General features: G+C 45.1%; 1 protein-coding gene and 1 long non-coding RNA gene across 2 annotated transcripts; both read right to left on the reverse strand.

The window, feature by feature from the left end:
* Window positions 1-1,673: 1,673 nt before the first annotated feature.
* Window positions 1,674-6,648, reverse strand: XBP1 (X-box binding protein 1). The gene is given in 6 exon segments (XM_086348508.1): window positions 1,674-2,810; window positions 3,105-3,188; window positions 3,191-3,250; window positions 4,345-4,473; window positions 5,259-5,355; window positions 6,407-6,648. Coding segments are annotated over 6 exon segments (1,152 nt in total). The 5' UTR covers window positions 6,634-6,648; the 3' UTR covers window positions 1,674-2,255.
* A 10,595-nt stretch (window positions 6,649-17,243) lies between these two features.
* Window positions 17,244-18,452, reverse strand: LOC147355714 (uncharacterized). Its single transcript, XR_015144715.1, has 2 exons — window positions 18,161-18,452; window positions 17,244-17,389 (listed from the first exon to the last, which is right to left on the reverse strand). It is a non-coding gene; the product is annotated as an uncharacterized LOC147355714 (long non-coding RNA).
* Window positions 18,453-19,364: the final 912 nt, after the last annotated feature.

Here is a 19,364-nt window from a genome sequence, read left to right on the forward strand (position 1 = left end):
ACTTGGCTTTTAATAGGAATCTTGCTTTGGTTTTGTGGGGAAAGATCCTGATTTTCATTTTTTAACTATTCAATTTAGTGTTTCAATATGAAGATACCCTTGAATGTCAGGTGTTTTCTCAGGTCTGAGCACAGTGTTGAGTCATTTTCAACCCATCTGTGCAGGAAATGAACACTCAAATAATCTATACTCTTGTGCGTTATTCCTGTTAATACAGCTGTTTCTTTCATGATGTCACTTAATGTAAATTACCTGAACCCCAATCTTCAGATGCTTGTTCTATAATTTTGAAAGCTAAAACATATCTGTACCTTTGCCTGTGTTGTTGAGTCACTCAGTTGTGTCCAACTCTTTATATGACCCTATGGACTGGAGCCTGCCAGGCCCCTCTGTCCATGGGATTTCCCTGGCAAGAATACTGGAATGGATTCCTATTTCTCCAGGGGATCTTCCCAACCCAGGGATCAAACCCATATTTCCTGCTTGGCAGGCAGATTCTTTACTACAGACACACCTGGGAAACCCACATTTACTTAATCCCTAAATAGATTCTCAGCACTTGAAGTTTTCAGTTCTAAAAATCAAGTGATAAGGTTTTTAATTGTGGGGGCAGCTGGAAGCCTGTTCTTATATTTACAAAACAGAAACCCAGAGCTTAAACACGTTTGCACTGCTAGGCACTAGGACTGAACTCTGGCCATCAGTGACCATAGATTGTCTTGCCTACTAGTGTGCTTCTGGGCATGCTCCCAGTCACACCAAAGGCATTCCTTTGTATTAATATACTTGGTTGAAACCATAGCCTGCTGTGCCTTGCTACTTGGGATTCTTTGAATCCCATCTTCACTGACCTCCCTGGAGGTAGTCAGTAAATACTGGCATAGAATGCTGGCATGGGTGAAATAATTTTTATCAATTAGGGAACTCCTTTAATATCTTAAGTGGTTTCCCGAGGAAAAGAGGCAGCATGATGAGGTTATTAAGTCTGTAATTTGAAGGTCATATTGTCTCTAGGATGTTTTCTTGAACAGGTTCATTCTTTTGTGAAACATGTTCTATAGTGTATATAACTCTTTTAAGAGATTAAAACCCTTCCAAAGTGGAATAGGAGATAACCATCAACTTTTGGGATGGTGCCCGGCTTTGTACAAGGTGCTTATAATGCATCATTTATTTGAATCCTCTAGTAGCCTTTAGAGATACTATCATACCCCTTAGAGGTGGGCAAATAAGGTATTTTGAGATGAGGAAATAAGTGGTATTTTATGCCCAAGATCACCCAGCTAAATGGGTGGGAGAGTTGAACTCAGGGAGTCTGAGTCTAAAAAATGCTCTTAATCTCTGTAATATCAATAGCCATATTGATACTTAATAGCATGTCCTTCTGTAACAAGATGTTATGGCAAAACGGTTAAATGTTCTAGCTCTACCATTTATTAGCTGTAATATTGGTCAGTTAGGCTGAAGAAACTGTCTCAAATATAGTTACTGGTCAGAATGTATTACTTAGGGCAGCCAGGAACTGAAGCAGGCGGTAATTAAGGGGGAAAGGCCTTCACTCACTGTAAAAAGTGGCTCAGTGAAGTTGGATAAATCACTACCACGGCAGTGAAACACCCGCAAAGAACAAGAAGACTTGAAAAGTTCAAGAAACATTCGGAGAACAAAGACACTGCATTGTACTTTTTAATTGCACAGGTAGTTTTAAATAAATGGAGAAAGCACCGTCCAAAAGTTACACTAGCACGGAAAGATTTCATCGAGCATTTACATAGTAGTTTTCTGTAATTTTACAAAAGATTCTTGATCTTTATTTGAACTGTACATGAGGGAAAAGGAGCCCCCTCAGGTAGGTGTTCCGCTTGCAGAAGCAAACTAAAGGACCTAAAGTCGGAGGCAAGCCTGGGATGCTGAGAAGGGAAAAGAGAAACTGATAAAGGACCATTCGTTAACTCCATGTCTGAAACACTTATCGCGTGACCCTTGTGTAAGTACTTCAGGGCAAACCACCGCCCTTAAGATAAAGGTACACCCTCAGAAGCTGTAATTCTGGATCACAGTAATGTATCTATGTACCCTGGACCACTAAAGGTCAAAAGACAATATTTGGGGTGACCTAGGAGGCTTGAACAAATACTTTAAAGGAATTCTCTAGGACCACACCCCCTCTACTTTGGCTTTTTGGATGAAGCACAGGCCTTTGTGCTGTCCTCCAGGCAGTGTCACAGTCAAGAGCATCAGTACTGGATCACTCCTTAGACACTAATCAGCTGGGGAAAGAGTTCACTGGCAAAAGGGTCCTCCCAAGAATGGTCTGCATCAAGCAGGGAGGACATGTCACTCAAGGGAGAAGGGGAACCCTCATAGCTACAGTCACTGTAAGCATCCAGCAGGCAGGAAGATGGCTTCAGGCAGTTGCTGGTTGAAAGCAGATCTGAGATACCCAGCTCTGGAATGAAGTCATCTTCTACAAGTTCTTCCTTCACTGAGACTGTGAATTCAGGGTGATCTTTCTCTGAGGGGCTGAAAGGTGCTTCCTCAATTTTCACTACATTAGCTTCGCTCTCTGTCTCAGAGGGCATCTCTAAGACTAGGGGCTTTGTATATACGTGATCAAAACGAATCAGTTCATTAATGGCTTCCAGCTTGGCTGATGACGTCCCCAGGGATGGAGAAGGGGAGGCCGGTAAGGAACTGGGTCCTTCTGGGTCCACTTCTGGGAGCTGCTCCAGGCTGGCAGACTCTGGGGAAGGACATCTGAGGAACATGACTGGGTCCAAGTTGAACAGAATGCCCAACAGGATGTCAGACTAGAAAAGGAAAAATAAATGGCATTCAACTGCTAAAGAGTACACTGAGAACTGACCTTAGTGTTCCATAATGTAAACTAATCCTTCTGCTACAGGATGATCTCTGGGACCCACCAGACCCACTCATGTACCCTTCACTCATGTCCTAGACCACCTGGGAACAGGGAGGTAGTCAATGTTCAGCCCCAACTCAACCAAACCTGCACTGCCCGCATCTGTCTGGTTAGGGGTGTCAGGCATCACACAGACGGAACCGAGTAAACAGCTCTTTAGTAAAATCTGAGTAAGCCCTACCTCAGAGTCTGAAGAGTCAATGCCATCAGAGTCCATGGGGAGATGTTCTGGAGGGGTGACAACTGGGCCTGCACCTGCTGCAGAGGTGCACGTAGTCTGAGTGCTGCGGACTCAGCAGACCCGGCCACCAGCCCCGCTCCATTCCCCTGGAAGGAAAGATCAGTCAGTGAACAGCTCCAACGGCTGGGTGTCCCCAGGGAAATGCTTGCCAGGAGATTGATTCTCAACTTTTAAGAAAGCTAAAAAAACTTTTTTAAAATTCATTTATTTTGGCTGTGCTGGGTCTGACTTGACAGCATGTGGGATCTAGTTCCCTGACCAGGGATCAAACCTGGGCCCCTGCATTGGGAGCACAGAGTCTTAGCCACTGGACCACCAGGGAAGTCCCTAGAAAATTATTCTTTAGAGCTGAAATCTTTCCCTTACACATCTGGTATTTCCATTTTTTTGAGTCTTCCTTGAAGAAAAGAAAAGAGAGGTAAGGCTAACTTCTTTTTATTCTCTGTACGATGAAATGTTTTTCTTCCCCAAGCTAAGATTCAGGCAGGACTATTATTCTTAATTATTATCTTATTTATATTCTCAATAAGAGTAACATCCCTAGTAATAAAGTTCTGTAGTGAATTGAGGCCCATAATATTTTTGGATAGTGCTGTACTCAGACACTCAGTCGTGTCCAACCTTTTACAACCACATGGACTGTAGCCAGCAGGCTCTTCTATCCATGAAATTTTCCAGGCAAGATACTGGAGTGGAAAGCCCTTTCCTACTCCAGGGAATCTTCCCAACTCAGGGGTCGAACCCATGTTATTATTTTTAAAGTTTGTTCTGAACATTACTTTTAAAGCAGAACTGCCAGTCAACCTTAGACCACATATCTGTTATCACTGGATTTGCCATAAATTAAAACCCACACATCACGCTTCCATCAGAAAGGTATGTCTATCACAAAGAATCCCTTCTCTTATTCATATTCATCAAAGAGCTATTTTAATTTTAGTAGCATTCAAAGTCAGGTTTGACTGCCACTCTTATCCTGGTTCTCCTCAATGCTGGCATTGTAGACACGTCAGCTACCGGCATTTGTTAGTACTTGCTCTTAAAGAGAGTCGTGTAACTTATTCCAGTTATTAGGACTTAGTACTATTCACTATACCCTTGAAAAATGAATATCCTTAAAGAGGTTATGTCACTTAAAACCAGTTCTTACATATGGCACCAAATAAAGGACATAACTCACCTTGGTCTCTGCTTCCTCTTCAGTCACTAGGGCATCCATTCCCAACCGCTGTCTCAACTCCTGATTCTCAACTACAAGGCCATGAGTTTTCTCTCGTAAAAGCTGATTTTCTAACAAAAGTTTTTGGTTCTGGAAGAAAGTTCAGAAGACACTATTAAAACATCTCATTCTTTCACTTTAAGAGCACACCTGACAGTTTCACTACAGCAGGTTTTCCTTCCTTCTCCTGGATCTTTTGGAAAACTCTACACAGTTGTTCATAGTACATATCAGAAGGCAAGGTCATAAATATAAAAAATAAGCTATTTAAGAAGTGCCATTACATGAGGGTCACATATAACAAAGTGCCCCCAACTACTGATAGAGACCTCAGCAAAGAGTAACTAGTAGCTTTAATTTAGATGTGATGGTTTAAAAAATCCTATCGTGAACTGGCAGGTAATAATAAAAGTGGTAGTGGTGAGCTGTAAAATTAACACGTTTAAAAAAAAGAACAACACAAATACTCTTTATGTATTCAAGATGTGTAACCGGCAACAATTTAAGTTTAGGTAACAAGTGGGCCCAAGAAGGGGAAGGGAACCGTTGGTGGACTAAATCAGGAAAATTTAAGCAATGATTTCCTATCAGCTTTTACTCATTTCTTAGTACTAGTTGATTAAACATTGTTCTAATGCTGTAATTCACCGACAATCGATTTAGACTGATCTAGCACCAAATACCAGAGGGTCAATCACTTCTGTTCTCATCAAGCTTCACCACTTAACAAACTACCAATCTACCCTAACTTAGACTTGCTTAACTTTTAACAATACATCCAATTGTATTCTAAAGGAGATGAAACAACCAACCATTCACCAGGGAAAGCTACACAATGGATGTAAGATAAAGTGTTTGGCCATAAGTATTTTTACCTCTTCTTCCAAATCTACCACTTGTTGCTCCAGCTCACTCATTCGAGCTTTCTTCCGGTCTCTGGCAGTCTGAGCTGCTACTCTGTTTTTCAGTTTCCTGAGAAAAGAAAGAGACATACCACACTAAATCATCTCAAACCTTATTTATTTGAAAACTTGGCCAGCTGGTGCTTTCACTTTAATTTACGGTATACAGTAATGGTAAAATACACTTCAGGCTCCTCCCCTCAATAAAAGAAAACCAAAAAAAAAAAAAAAATCGACCTTCTGTGGATCTAGCTAGCAGTACCTACTTATCCTCCCCCGTATTGCGTCACCCACCTCAGCCTCGTCCCCGCCACAGCACAGGCTGGACACAAGTATTACTCATTTTGCATCATAAGATATTTTCCCCTCCCCTTTCTATTTCCCATCGCTTCCTGATTACAGTCCCCTCAAAAAGGATCCAACCAGGACTGATTAAACCTAGCGAAGGCTGCAATCGCGCTACTGCAGCCGATAACGTAACAACCTAACTTCTAAGAGAGAGAGGCTGATGCGACTTTCCTCCTGGTGGTGAAAGCCAAGGCTCATGTCTGGTCCAGGGGGCACTTCATAAATCACAAAAAAGCACACTGATCATAATAACATTTACGAAGGAGTAAGTACTAGGCATTTCTCCACAGCCCCAGCGACCTCGGGAAGTAGATAACCATTTTTAAGGACGCAGAGACTGACTGAGGAGCCTCATAGTGCTTACAGTCCCTTCAACAGCTGGCATTTCAGCTCCGTGAGCCTCCAAAAAAGTAGGTAAACCCATGGCTCCACGTCACAGCCCAAGTTTAGAGAAGCTGAACCAGGGGTCTGTGGTCACACGGCTAAAGGGCCTGGAACACAGGTGCCAGCGTACCCTGCTCTGGTCATCTCTAACGAGACAGAAACGAAAGAAATAAAAAAAGCCTGCGCTGCCCTGGACTCCACCTAGCGCAATGGATCGGCCAGTCCAGACTTCCTGCCCTGCCCCGCCCCGCCCCGCGCCGCGCCGCGCCGCGCCACGCTGGCAGCGGACCGGCCAGACACCGGCGCCCGAACGCTGCAGGCGGTCAGCGCGACCCCAGGCCCCTGTCCCGCCTTCGATTTCGGTCCCCAAACCCCCGACGCTCGCCCACCTCCGCAGCGCCTTCTCTTCGGGGCTCAGGTGCGTGAGGCGCTGTCGCTTGCGCGCCTGGGGCGGAACCCCGCTCGCCCCCTCCGGGCTGGCCCCTTGCTGGCCCGGCACCATGACCGGCAGAGCCCGGCCTGCCGGGGCTCCGCCGGTAGCAGCGGGCTGGCCGGACAGAAGCAGTACTTTAGGGGCCCCGGCGGCCGGGCTCTGCGCGGGTGCAACCACCACCATGGCCGGAGCGTGTCTACGCCAGTGCGCGCCGCCGCTGCCCAGTGGGCCGGCCCCGCCGGGCCCAGCCTTTCTACGATCGTGGCCCTTCTCGATTGGCCAGCGCCTCGTGACGCAAGCCTACCTCTGCGCCCATTGGCCCGGCGGATCCTGAGGGGGCGGGACCAGGGCGTCCATTGTGGCCACCGAGGTCTTGCGCAGGGGGCACCCGAGCCTTTTGCGCGGTGGCCACAGACAGAAGTCTAGGAGCAGGTGCGGGGTCCCTGAGAGCAGGGTGGGGGTGGGGCCCGGGAACTTGAGGAAGGGTCCGGAACAAGGCGGAGTTTCCTCACTAAATGGATTTCCCCCCCCTATGCTGACGGAGAGTTTAATTAGAAACCGCTAGGTTTCCGGACTGAGGAATTTTGACGGAGGTTTTTATCCCCGCCTGAGAAAACTGTATCTTGTGCGCCACTTCGGGCCCGGGGCTGAGTGGAAAATCCAAAGGGTAGCGCGAATCTGGCCTTGGGTTAGGAAAAAAATAGCCTGCAGAGAAATTCCGCGAAGTAAGTCCTTAGGGAGTGAGATCGCCCGTTTTAAAACTAGATTTACCTCATAGTGAAGGTTTAATAAACCATTGGTGATGTTCTCTCAGAATGCAGGAGTGCCTGTAATTTCGTTTCTCTTTGCCTCTCTAAACTTTCAGCTATGAGCGTGTATTTATTTATGAAAAGACAAAAAAAAAATGTGTATAAAAGATAGGAGATTCAGGGCTCCTGCCTGCCTGTTATGGCGCAAAGGGAGTGGGGGTGGGGTACTTGTGAAAAAGGGGCCTCCGAACTGTAGCTGGGGACCAGTTTAGACACAGGAATATTAAAATGGAGAAACCTGAGGAAACGCCCTCCACAGGCATTTTCACTTTTTTGAAGCAAATTATAAAATGTTAAGTTCCCTGGAATCACGAAGCAACCCTTTCTTTACTCTGTGCTTAGCACTGTTTTAGGTTCTTAGGGATGTTGTTCTTTAGTGGCTGAGTCGTGTTCCGCTGTTTTGTGACCCCATGGACTGTAATCTGCCAGGCTCCTCTGTCCATGGGATTTACCAGGCAAGAATAACTAGAGTGGGTCGGCATTTCCTTCAGGAGATCTTCCCAACCTAAGGGTGGAAGCTAAAGATCCTGCATTGGCAGGTGGATTCCTTACCACTGAGCCACCGGAGAAAGCCCTAAAGGGACCCAGAAGTGAGTGAATCTCTGGTGACTGGAAGGTAGGCAAAGAGTGAAAGAATGCTTCCAGGTAGTTCTTTGGTGTTATTAAGTCAGACTAGCTTTTCAGTTATCTTTTGGTGGTGAGAAAACAAGTTGGGATGAAGGAATGAATGAAAATTCAATCTCTCAATATACAGGCCCCTTTAAGGCATGGTTTCGGTCATCCCCAGGGCTGGACTGTGAGTTTCCTAGTATTTTCTTCCTCCAAACCGGAGGAGTAAACTCAGTGATTTTATTTAAACTGATCGGCCCACCTCAGAGCATCCTGAGCACAGGCTGCTTCCTTTGACTGGAAAAGAGATAGGAGCTGATCAGAGAACAGGACAAAGCAGCCAGCCTCCCTTTTAACCTCATCAGCCTTGAGCTAACTGGGTCCTAAAGTGCATGCAGGGTAGGACTCACTCCTGGCCCTGGAACATTTGGGGGAAATTCCTTGCAATGCTTTCTGGTTAAGACATACATGTTCCTGTTAAAGGACCTTGAAAAGCTGTAAGAGGTTCTGAGAAAAGCCATGTAAATGTCATGAAGACTTTTAAGTTAATATTTGTGAAGACCAAAAGAATGTCTGGCACTGTGTAAGAAATCTCAAGGCAACTAAAAGAAATTTAAATCATTTAGACTTGAAAATGCATGAGGATTTTATCAGTCCAGCATGGTGTAAATAAGTAACTATATGGAAAAGGTACAAGAGCTGGGGCAGAGGAGGAAAGGAGGATTGCATTTTAGTCTTGGTCAATGGGGTAGAAATAGAATGTTGAAACTAACTCCCCCAGGTTTGTTTTCAAGGCCCTTTTAAAAAAATCTTTGATAAACATGTTAAATCATTCTCAAAACCAGTCATTGGACCCAGTGCTGATTTCTCTCCGTGGAATCATGAACACTCTTGTCCAAACCTTTGAACAGTTTTATATCCTTTCTGTAAGGTTACTCTGATAATTCTTGCATCAGATGCCATTAATATTTTAAAACAAGGCACTTGTGATTAGAGCTCTAAAATATACAAAACACAAAGTTCTTAGTCTTTGTGAAATGCAAGAAAGAGTAGAACATTCAATTCAGTTCAGTAGCTCAGTCATGTCTGACTCTGCGACCCCACGGACTGCAGCCCACCAGGCTTCCCTGTCCATCACCAACTCCCGGAGCTTGCTCAAACTTATGTCTGTAGAGTTGGTGTTGCTGTCCAACCATCTCATCCTCCTTCATCCGCTTCTCCTCTTAATTTAGAACGTTAAGTCTAAATAAATGTCAATGCAAAAAAAAAAAAATACACCAAAACAACCCAGAAGCAATCTGAAGCTAAAATTCAAGAACTGCTCTATCTACTACAGGAACCACTGACCACAGGTGGCAAGCGATTCTTTTTTTTTTTTTTTTAATTTTTTATTTGGCTGCACCAGGTCTTAAGCCTAATCCTAAAGTTGGAGTCTTAGTTGTGGCAGGCAAACTCTTAGTTGCATCATGTAGGATCTAGTTTCCTGACCAGGGAACAAATCCAGGCCCCCTGAATTAGGAGCACTGAGTCCTAGCCACTGAACCCCCAGGGAAGTTCCTGCCTATTTATTCTTTTTCCCACCTCTCTTTTTCAGTCTCCATTGTAACACTCTACACTCATGCTTAATCTTCCCAAGGTGTACTGCCCTGAGGTAGAAAAATGTCTGGGGCTAGCCTGGAAAATCCCATGGACGGAGGAGCCTGGTGGGCTGCAGTCCATGGGGTCGCTAAGAGTTGGACACGACTGAGTGACTTCACTTTCACTTTTCACTTTCATGCATTGGAGAAGGAAATGGCAACCCACTCCAGTGTTCTTGCCTGGAGAATCCCAGGGACGGGGGAGCCTGGTGGGCTGCCGTCTCTGGGGTCGCACAGAGTCGGACACGACTGAAGCGACTTAGCAGCAGCAGCAGCAGGAACAAATAGACCTATCAAGCTACTAGTGATGAGATGGGAAAAGGAAATGACCTTCATCACTGAGTATCAAATCCCTTTCTAATTCCATTGGTTCTACTCCTTTGAGTTGTCAGCAAAGACTTCAATACCATAATTTTTAATGATAAATCATTATCATTAGCTTCTAAGTCGAAAGATGTTCAGACAATTGAAGGGCATTGTTATAACCAAATATGCCTTCCTTACTTATCCATTTAGGTATACAAACAAAGTTTGGGGGCACTCTTTTAATGAAAAAAAAAAAAGGAATAAAGTTAATGCTGAATCCTGCCTCACTCTAGCAATAAGTACTATTAATCTGCTGTGTGTTTAATAATTACCAAAATTTGGAATATAAGTTGTTTTGGTAAGGCTTATAAAATTTGTCATAATTTAAATTGTTACAATAGCTCCATGCAGAATAATTTTTTATGGTTTGAAAAAAGCTTTAAAATACTTAAATATATGTATTTTTTGTCCAAGGTAGCCTATTAGGTAATCAACAATAGACTTTTAAGCATAAAACTATGTTGCATTGAGATAAAACCTGTAAGGAAAGTAGAATGGGCAGGAATACACAGATGGTGCTGTGCTCTTCTCAGTGCATCTTATCAGGAGACACAAGATGACCATTTGTCCCAAAACTAGTGATGTTAATTCTTACCAATTGGTTACCATAGTACCCCCTGAAGTTAATTAGTACTGGTACTTAATAAGAAAGATATTTTAAGATTTCTAGCTATCCTGTTCCTCATTAGATTTTCACTCACAGTTCTAGGATCCATAGATGATTCTTCCTTAAATTGTTACCACAGTGATTTCCTTTCTTTAAAAAAAACAAAAACTTTATTCCTGACTGCGCTGGCCTTCGCTGGCTGTGCGCCGGCCTCAGTGTTGGGGCCTCTCGTGGTGGTGGCTTCTCTCGTGTTGGAACGCGCGCTTTAGGGCAGATGGGCTCAGTAGCTGTGGTGCATAGGCTTAGTTCCCCAGTGGCATGTGGGGTCTTTCTGGGCCAGGGATTAAACCCGTGTCCCCTTGCATTCCTAGGTGGATTCTTCAGCAACCAGGGAAGTCCCACAAGGCTTTCTTAGACTGCTAGTACAGATTGTTATTTAACTCTTTGATTGTTACCTAGCTTTCCATTTGTGTACACATTGTCATGTTTCTCCAACTGGATTTCAAAAAGCTCATTAGAAACAGAAGCATGTGTTACACTTCTTTGTGTTTAGTATAGTGCTGAGTACACATTAGACATTCAAATAAATATATTTTTAAATGGCTATTAAACTGTTAGGTTGTCTGCAATATGCTTTAAAAGACAGAACATCTTTTAAATTACTCTGGCAGATTGCTACATAATACCATTTTCTTGAAAGCAGAATTCAAGACAAAGCTGGTCTGTCTTGGACTCATTACTAAAGCCTGGAATGTGCTCATTTTAAGGCACTAAGGCAATATTTCTAGTTATTTACGCAGCATATATTCTATTTTTCTTATAAAAAAATAATAATAATACTTTTGTACAGGTTGCCTAACTGAAAACATTCAGCTTCCCAATTCCCTGGAAACTCTGAGTAGATGTGGAATGAAGTTCAGGCCAGTGGTAAGTGGAAGTAGTAGGCAGAGAGGATTCCGGGAAAGCTTGTTAAATGAAGGCTCTGCGGGAGGCCTTACGCCTTTTGACTGTTGCCCCTTTTTCCCCCGGGCAGTGCTGCTTGCCTGCAATGCTGATGACAGTGGAAAGATTGAGACATTCATCAGCCACCCTGCAAACATGAGGGAGGAAGCCACAAACTAAGGATGTCAGAGAGTAAAGACAGAACGAGGCTGGGTTCCTGATGCCGTCAGAGAGTGGTCATCTAGCCCTGACCTAGTTCTAGACTGCCTGCTTACAGATCCCAAGTTACATGTGACAAGTAGAATTATCATGGTGCCTGGGTTTTTATTATCTGCCATACAACACAATCCTCACTTTTACAGACACTTACTTACACGATGCCCTAAGTCAGATTTTCCAAACACTGTCTTTGTTGTTCTTGTGAATGGGCTACTAGTACTGCTGAAGAAGTAGAGTGACAGGAAGTAGGTGGATCCCAGAGACAAAATTTTTGTCAGTTCCCTTCCAATACCAGGAAAAGAGATGAGGCACTTAGCATTATGCTGCAGCTAAGTTGCTTCAGTCGTGTCCGACTCTGTGCAACCCCAGAGACGGCAGCCCACCAGGCTCCCCCGTCCCTGGGATTCTCCAGGCAAGAACACTGGAGTGGGTTGCCATTTCCTTCTCCAATGCATAAAAGGGAAAAGTGAAAGTGAAGTCACTCAGTCGTGTCCAACTCTTAGCGACCCCGTGGACTACAGCCCACCAGGCTCCTCCGTCCATGGGATTTTCCAGGCAAAAGTACTGGAGTGGGGTGCCATTGCCTTCTCCGACTTAGCATTATAGCATCACTATTTTGTGGCCAGAAAAAAAAAAAAAAAACAACCTGTAAGTTCTAAGGGGCAAAATAATCATCTTAAAGCTACGCTTTTCCAGCTTATCTATCTGTCCCATACTACAGTCCCATCATTTTCCTGGAATGTCCTTTTCCTCTCTCTGTTTAAACCTTAGTTTCCCAACCTCATCATTAATGACATTTGGGGCTGCACAATCCTTTGTTGTGGGGTGAGGCGCTGTCCTGTGCATTGTGAAATTTTGCTAGCATTCACTAGATGCCAGTAGCACCCCACCCCCACTCTTGCCCATTACGACAACCAGAATTGTCTCTGGACATGATCAGTGTCCCTGAGAGCCAAGACCTCCCCCTCCACCCACTGTTAAGATCCACTGCTCTAAACTTGCTGCCTATGATTATCGGCAGTACTGCCTACCTACCTAGATCTCCATGTTAAACTGTAAGCTCCCTGAAGGCAGGGACTACATCTGACTCATCTTTGTAATCTCCCTGTTCATTGACAAAATAGATATTAAAATGGTCCAGGACAATAATGGGAATAGATTTCAGGAATCCTGGCTCCTTGATACCATGATTTTGACACTCACTGTTAAAGATGCCTGTGTCCTATGCCTATGCCTGGTATCTTATTTTATAGGCACTCATGCTATAGTCAAGAGACAGATTCTAGCAGGAAAGTGCTACATGGCTTATTGTTATAAACACCAACTGGATGGTAAAGGAGAGCAAAAAATTGTAAGACAACTTTTTATGGTCTCACAAAGAGAAATGAAAAATTCTTAAATGATAAGGGAAAGAGTGAAAAGCCAAAGTCTGTATACACTATTTTTATTTCCTTAATAGAATCAAAGTTGTATTTTAGTCAGAAAGTGCTACCTACACCCCTCACCCAGTTCCCCTTCCCCGTAACATTGTCCTTTTACATGACTGTGGTCCATCTGTCACAGCTAAGAAACTGACCTGAAACCACAGGGATTCATTACCCGTGAGAAATGGATGCAGTCGTTTGGTTTGCTAGGACTAGTGATTCTAGTGCTTTTAATTTCATGAGTATGTGTTTAAAGGCAGACAGTTTTGAACCATCTGAGTAACAAGACACCAACACGTGGGCAGGAAGTCCTCCTGGTCCTGCTGGCGGATGCTTCCTTCAATCCTGCGGGCTGCCCACCCCTTTCTGGAGAAGAGTTGCAACACTTCCTGAAGTTCATTTGTGTGTATTAAGGCTCTAAGAAATTCAATACTCCTTTGGCTTCTGCAACATGCTGCTGTTCATTTGCTCAGTAAATTAAACAGAGCCTGAAAGGGAGCAGACAGTAACAAAAGGAAAAGTTTTCTTTGAAAAGTGAAAAGATATTACATGACTCTCTTTTACAGTTGGCATTGACCCAGAGCAGTAAATGGCTCAACGTTTGTTTTTGTATTTCTGAAGAAAGTACAGACTCTCCATTGTCAGTACCTTTATTGACACCAAGGTTCAAAGGCAGCAGGAGGAGCAAGTTTTATCTTACTTGAAAGAAGTTACAGTGGGGCAGGTGCCCTTCATTAGTCCTAAGAAAATAAATATCAATGTGCTGGTTGTGAAATTTTTTTTTAATAGACTTTTTTGGGGTATAATTTTAGATCAACAGAAAAGTTACAAGGCCAATAGAATTCCCTTATGCCACCCTCCCGCCCCACTCCCCTACACAAACAGTTCTAGCTTCCCGTAATGTTATCAGCCTTTTTAGGTGGCACAATGAAAAAGAATCCGCCTCCCAAACAGGAGACACAAAAGACGTGGGTTCAGTCCCTTGGTTGGGAAGAGCCCCTGGAGTACGAAATGGCAACCCACTCCTGTATTCTTGCCTGAAAAATTCTATGGACAAAAGAGTCTGGCAGGCTACAGTTCATGGGGTTACAAAGAGATGGACACAACTGAGCACACATACACAGTGTTTTCAACCTACACTACCATTGTTATATTTGTCAAAATTCAGAAACCAGTACTGACACAGTGCTATTAACTAAACTCTAGACCTTATTTGGATTTCAACAGTTTCTCCCTTACTTTCTGTTTTCTGTTCTAGGATCCTGCCTTGGTTTTGATTGCTTAGCTTTCGTATGGTATATCTGTTTTTGCAAAATGTTTCATGACTAATTTCAGTAAGTGATATTTATCTGCAGTGCTGGATTTACCTAAACTCAACCTTCCCAGACACATACATACCCTGAGGCTCTGACTCTAAAATAATAGCAATTGAATCCCTCCCTCTTTGATGAGATGGCCTTGCCTTTAGGTGATGCTGTGAGTTTTATCCTGACCTGGCCTGTAGGAGACAAGATTTCTTGAGAATGGCCCAGGGACTTTGAATATTAAAAAAAGAAAAAATCCTCCTGTCTTTTATTTATAGCTACCTTTGTACATCTAATATTCCTGTGGGGAAAGATAGCGAGCTGTACATTTTCTGTTCTCTCATAAACTTTTTTTCATGAAAACATCCAGGATTTATGCAGCTCCAAGAGTCAGCTGGGTAAAATATGGACCAAACTCTGGTTTGATGAATAAAAGAAATACGAAAAGAGAAAAGCCTTGGGAGCGGAGGACGAGAATTACGATTGCCTCCTAGAATATTAGAACAGAGACCATGCATCTTCCATTTCCAGACCCTGTAAGGACAGTCCTTGCAACCTGGGAGCTGGAGGCCTGGGCTAGCGACATAGACAAATGGACATCGGGCAGGTTTTCAGCTCTCACACATACTAGTTAGGTAACCTTGGACAAGTTACTTGACCTCTCTCAGCCTCAATTTCCCTGTTAGGAAAATGAGAATCAAGTGTCGACCAAGATAATATGTTATACACAGCTCATGACGCAGAGAAAGCATCACAGTTCATGTTATTACTCTCACCAAGGGTCATCCACCTTCATACCACGTGTCATTCCCACACTCTTTGTAGTTTCACTCAATTCTCATCCTTCCTTCTATCTTTTGATATCTGGTAGCCAGGAGTTTTGACAGGTCCCAGAAAGCCAAGTAGAGCAATGGTAGGTCCAAGTCTTTAAAATATGTCTGAATATAAAATTTGATCACTGATTACATGCAGAAAAGTGCCCATGAAGGTGGACCATAGTGACGGATGACATGTAGGAGAGGCGTCATAGGGATGGACACCAGGTGAGTTTTCCCCAGCTTCGCCCTCCCCCAACAAGAGGACAAAAGGCCCGCATGTCCCCTGGGTGGGCTGGACCTGGCCACAGGCTGCCGACGACCGGTTCTGTCTGTGTGACCTAGGACAACATTCCCAGCAGAGAACTGCCAACATTGCCTTGGTACACAGACCTGTGACCTCCGGTGAGATTCCGGGGCGGGGCCTGGATGATGCCATACCTGGGGCTGGGGGGCTCGTGGGAGTTGCTCTGCACAGAACAGCTGAGCAAGGCTGCAGGATCTGGGGAGGAAGAGGTTGGGATCTGCAGTTTTTTAAAAAAGGACCCTGTTGGGACCTTCCTGGCGGTCCAATGGTTAGCTCCGAGCTTTCACTGCCGAGGGCCTGGGTTCAATCCCTGGTCGGGGAACTAGGATCTCACAAATCACAAGGCGCAGCCAGAAAAAAAAGTGGGGGACTCTGTTGTTTCGTACTAAACAGAATCATTTTGTGTTTGAAAACGAGTTGTGTTTTCCAACCTAGAGTTCCAGAATTATAGAGTTTATTACAATCCTTAGGATCCACAACATGTTTCCTAAAAGCCCTCGTCATGGTCTATGCCTGCATGGGAGCCAGAGGTGGGGGACCGACTGCTAAACTTGAACAGCACGGGGTGGGGGTTAGTGCTTGGCTCTGCTGGGGACCAGGAATACACCATGGATCTCTTGAAGAGCTTTTTTTTCATTGTTGTTGTCTGTTTCTGTTTTAAATTATTTGTTTATTTTTGGCTGTCCTGAGTCTTCATTGCCGTGCGAGCTTTTCTTTAGTTTCGGAATGATCTCAGGGGCTAGTGGTGGTGTGCCAGCTTCTCACTGTGGTGGCTTCAGCACGGGCTCGAGCTTCAGTAGTTGTGGCACGTGGACTCGGCAGTTGCAGCTCCGGGCTCTGGAACACAGGCTCGGTAGCTGTGACACATGGGCTTATGAGCTCCGCAGCACGTGGGATCTTTTCGGATCAGGGATCCGAACTTGCGTCTCCTGCATTGGCAGGTGAATTCTTTACCACTGGGCCCCCTGGGAGGCCCTGTTTTTGTCTGTTTTTACTCGAAAAGACAGGCATGTGCCTGAAAGCAACCTAGCAGTGCCTGAGTGACTGGAACACAGGAAGGAGCTTGTTCCAGGCTCCGAAGCAAAGGCAGTCCAGTCTGAGCCCCTTCACTTACCGGGGCGGCCCTTCCCTGTCTTGGAATCTGAAGGAAACTGACATCAGCAGAGATAACCCCCTGTTTGAGCCCTTCACGCCCACAAACAGCCTCCTCGGCACTAGATAACAAAACGCTGGTGACCGGAGTGCCCACCCGCCAGCCTCAGACTCCCACCCTGGGCAGCGCTGTCCAGGAACAGGCACTGCCACAGAAGGAATGAATGCAGGTTCTCCGACATCCCAAAGCCACATGCCAGGGATCCTTTAGATTCACCTTCCAGGTGACCAGGTGAGTTTACAAATCAAAGGGCCTCTGAATCTGACTTTACTTTCCAGAACAGAGAAAGGGGTAGAGAAGACAGCCACCCTGGGCACAGCTTTGGATGAAAATAAAATTTCTCAATTGGTGTGTTTCATCAGTGTCCTGAAAAATCAACTTTGTTCAGGCTTGCAGGAAGTGTGTTGTCTACGTGTAACTTTAAACATTTGGGGGGAAGAAATTGAAAACAGTTTTCTAAAGGGACACTCCTAATCTTGATCAGCAAATGTCCCCTTACTCTTCCAGGGACCAGGACAAGAAGGAGAACAGTTTACACTGACTTGAGGTTCTCCTGAAGATTTCCGTCCTTCACCTGTGCTCAACTATTTGCAGTCAGTAGTTGTTTTTTTTTTTTTTCTGTTCCATGTGCAATGAACTGATTTTTCCAACACTATGATTAGAACCACAGCCAGAAAAACCTTGATTTGGAGTCAGTCATTCATCCTGAGCGCTGTGCTGCCTTTATCTCCTCTCTGGGAGCAGAATCTAGAAGAGGAGACAGATAATAAGTGACTAATGTTGTATAACTGTAAGCAACCCTTAGGGGTGGGACTGAGGAGCAGGGGCCTAGCTCTGCAGGGCCATCAGGGAAGGCTTCCAAGAGGAGGTAATATTCATGAGGCCTTGAAGGATGAGCAGGAGTTTGTGTAGGATTTAGCTTTACTTTTCCCCCTGCTCCTTCTCCCTGCTAGAGAAGCTAGATGCCACCTGGCCCCTGAGCTAGAATCTCAAGAAAGCAGTAATAGTTCATTCCGGGCTAAAAAAGACCCGAAACTAACACCATATCTCAACCTTTGACACCTGCTACCGTTCCTGAGGCTGAGTGGATAAGAAGACCCTTCTGGATTTCGGTATATGTATTCCAACTCTCCTGAGACATCCTTTGCCCCTTTCTTACCCTCATCCTTAGCCTCCTTCAAGATTTCCTTGATATTTTCATTTTAACCAACAACTTTTCTTTAGAAATGGAGACAGGAAAGAGAGAGAGAAAAGATACCTTCCCATCCTCCCCACCCTTCCCTTGTTTGGTTTTCAATTCTGCACACTCACTCACTCCCCAGTTCCTTACTCTGCTTCTCTCCTTAAAGGAGACAGAAGGGACATTGGGGTATCTGAGTTCAGGGGGTGCTGTCCCTCTCCTGAGTCCCTTGGAGGAGTTATCCCTCGGGGTCAGGAGCCAGGTGGGAGCCTGGGGTTCTGGGATCTGCGTCTGTGCCCCCTCCCGCCACCCTCCCCCGAGCCTGCAGCTTTCCTCACTTTGCACAATGAGGTTGTTGACCTTTTCCATTTCATCTTGTTTTTCTTCTGTACCCTCCTTGGCTTGGCAACCACAAATCAACTGCTTCCTCCTTGGCATTTCTTATGTGCATCCCATTGAAATTAAAAACTCAAGAGGAAGAGGCCCCACAGACCTTGAAATGTTTAGCCTGCCTCCTGGCCTTGGCCTCTGGCTCGACTGGTCCCACCTGCTCTCCTGGGAGAGTGGGCAGCTGATGAAATCCAGAGGCCCCGAGACCTCCCTTCCAGTAAGTGCTTTTGTTTGCATATCCTGGTTGGAAAACAGGAACCACTGGTTGGAAATCAATCGATCAGGGAGGTAAAGTTACTGAATGAGTGGATGAGTGAGCCATAGGCAGTGGCCTTCCCGAGAAAGGCAGAATCTGCTGTCTCTTTTAACCGGTTAAAATCTTCCTTGTTTGTTTGCTCTCTACTTCTGAAAGTTTTCTTGGAACCCTCTTCCCAGAAGAAGCCAGGTAACGGGAAATCAGGGTCACAAAGAACAAGAAACCTCGTTTGGGCCCTCCTAAGTTACAAAGCTCCTTTTATTTTCAAAGAACCCAACATGAGGATGTGTGAAATAAGTCACTATTAGAACATGAGCAAACAGTTACAGGACATGAGCCGGGCATGGTGCATAACTCCTAGCCTCTGCTCTCTTTTCTCGGCAAGATAGGAATTGGCTCTGTTTCTCAGAGGAGGATGATCAGGCTCTGAGAGGGTAAGCCGAAGGTCACGTGGTTGACCTGGGATTCAAACCTGCATCCCTGTGACTTCAGAGGTTGTCTGGCTTTCTGGAGGTTGGACAGGCGTAGAAAGGACCCAGGCCAGGCCCACTGCTTTTAGGACGAGACGCCTCTGAGGCGACCTTCAGTAATTTGCATGGTATGACACAGAAACTGAAAACCCAAGTCAAGGTGTCCGAAACCAGCAAAAGAAGGTTCCTTTCAGTCGCTGTTCCCGTCCACTGGTGGTGGTACAGATTGGGTGACGTTTACTGTGCAAACAGCAGCCTGGGAGCCAGGCAGAGCCCACACCTAACTGAGTAAATAGCACCTGGAGGCCTTGAGGCAGGGCACCCAAGGTCCCCAGTGAGGCCTCCCTTTGAGAGGCAAACAGGAGAATGTGCCTGTGGGCTGGGAGCCGGGAGCCCGGAGCACTGGTCCTAGCGCTGCCTCGTATA

Source organism: Bos grunniens, chromosome 17 (assembly GCF_055505025.1).
Source record: "Bos grunniens cultivar Pamir isolate PY7600 chromosome 17, Bosgru_T2T1.0, whole genome shotgun sequence".
NCBI lineage: Eukaryota > Metazoa > Chordata > Mammalia > Artiodactyla > Bovidae > Bos > Bos grunniens.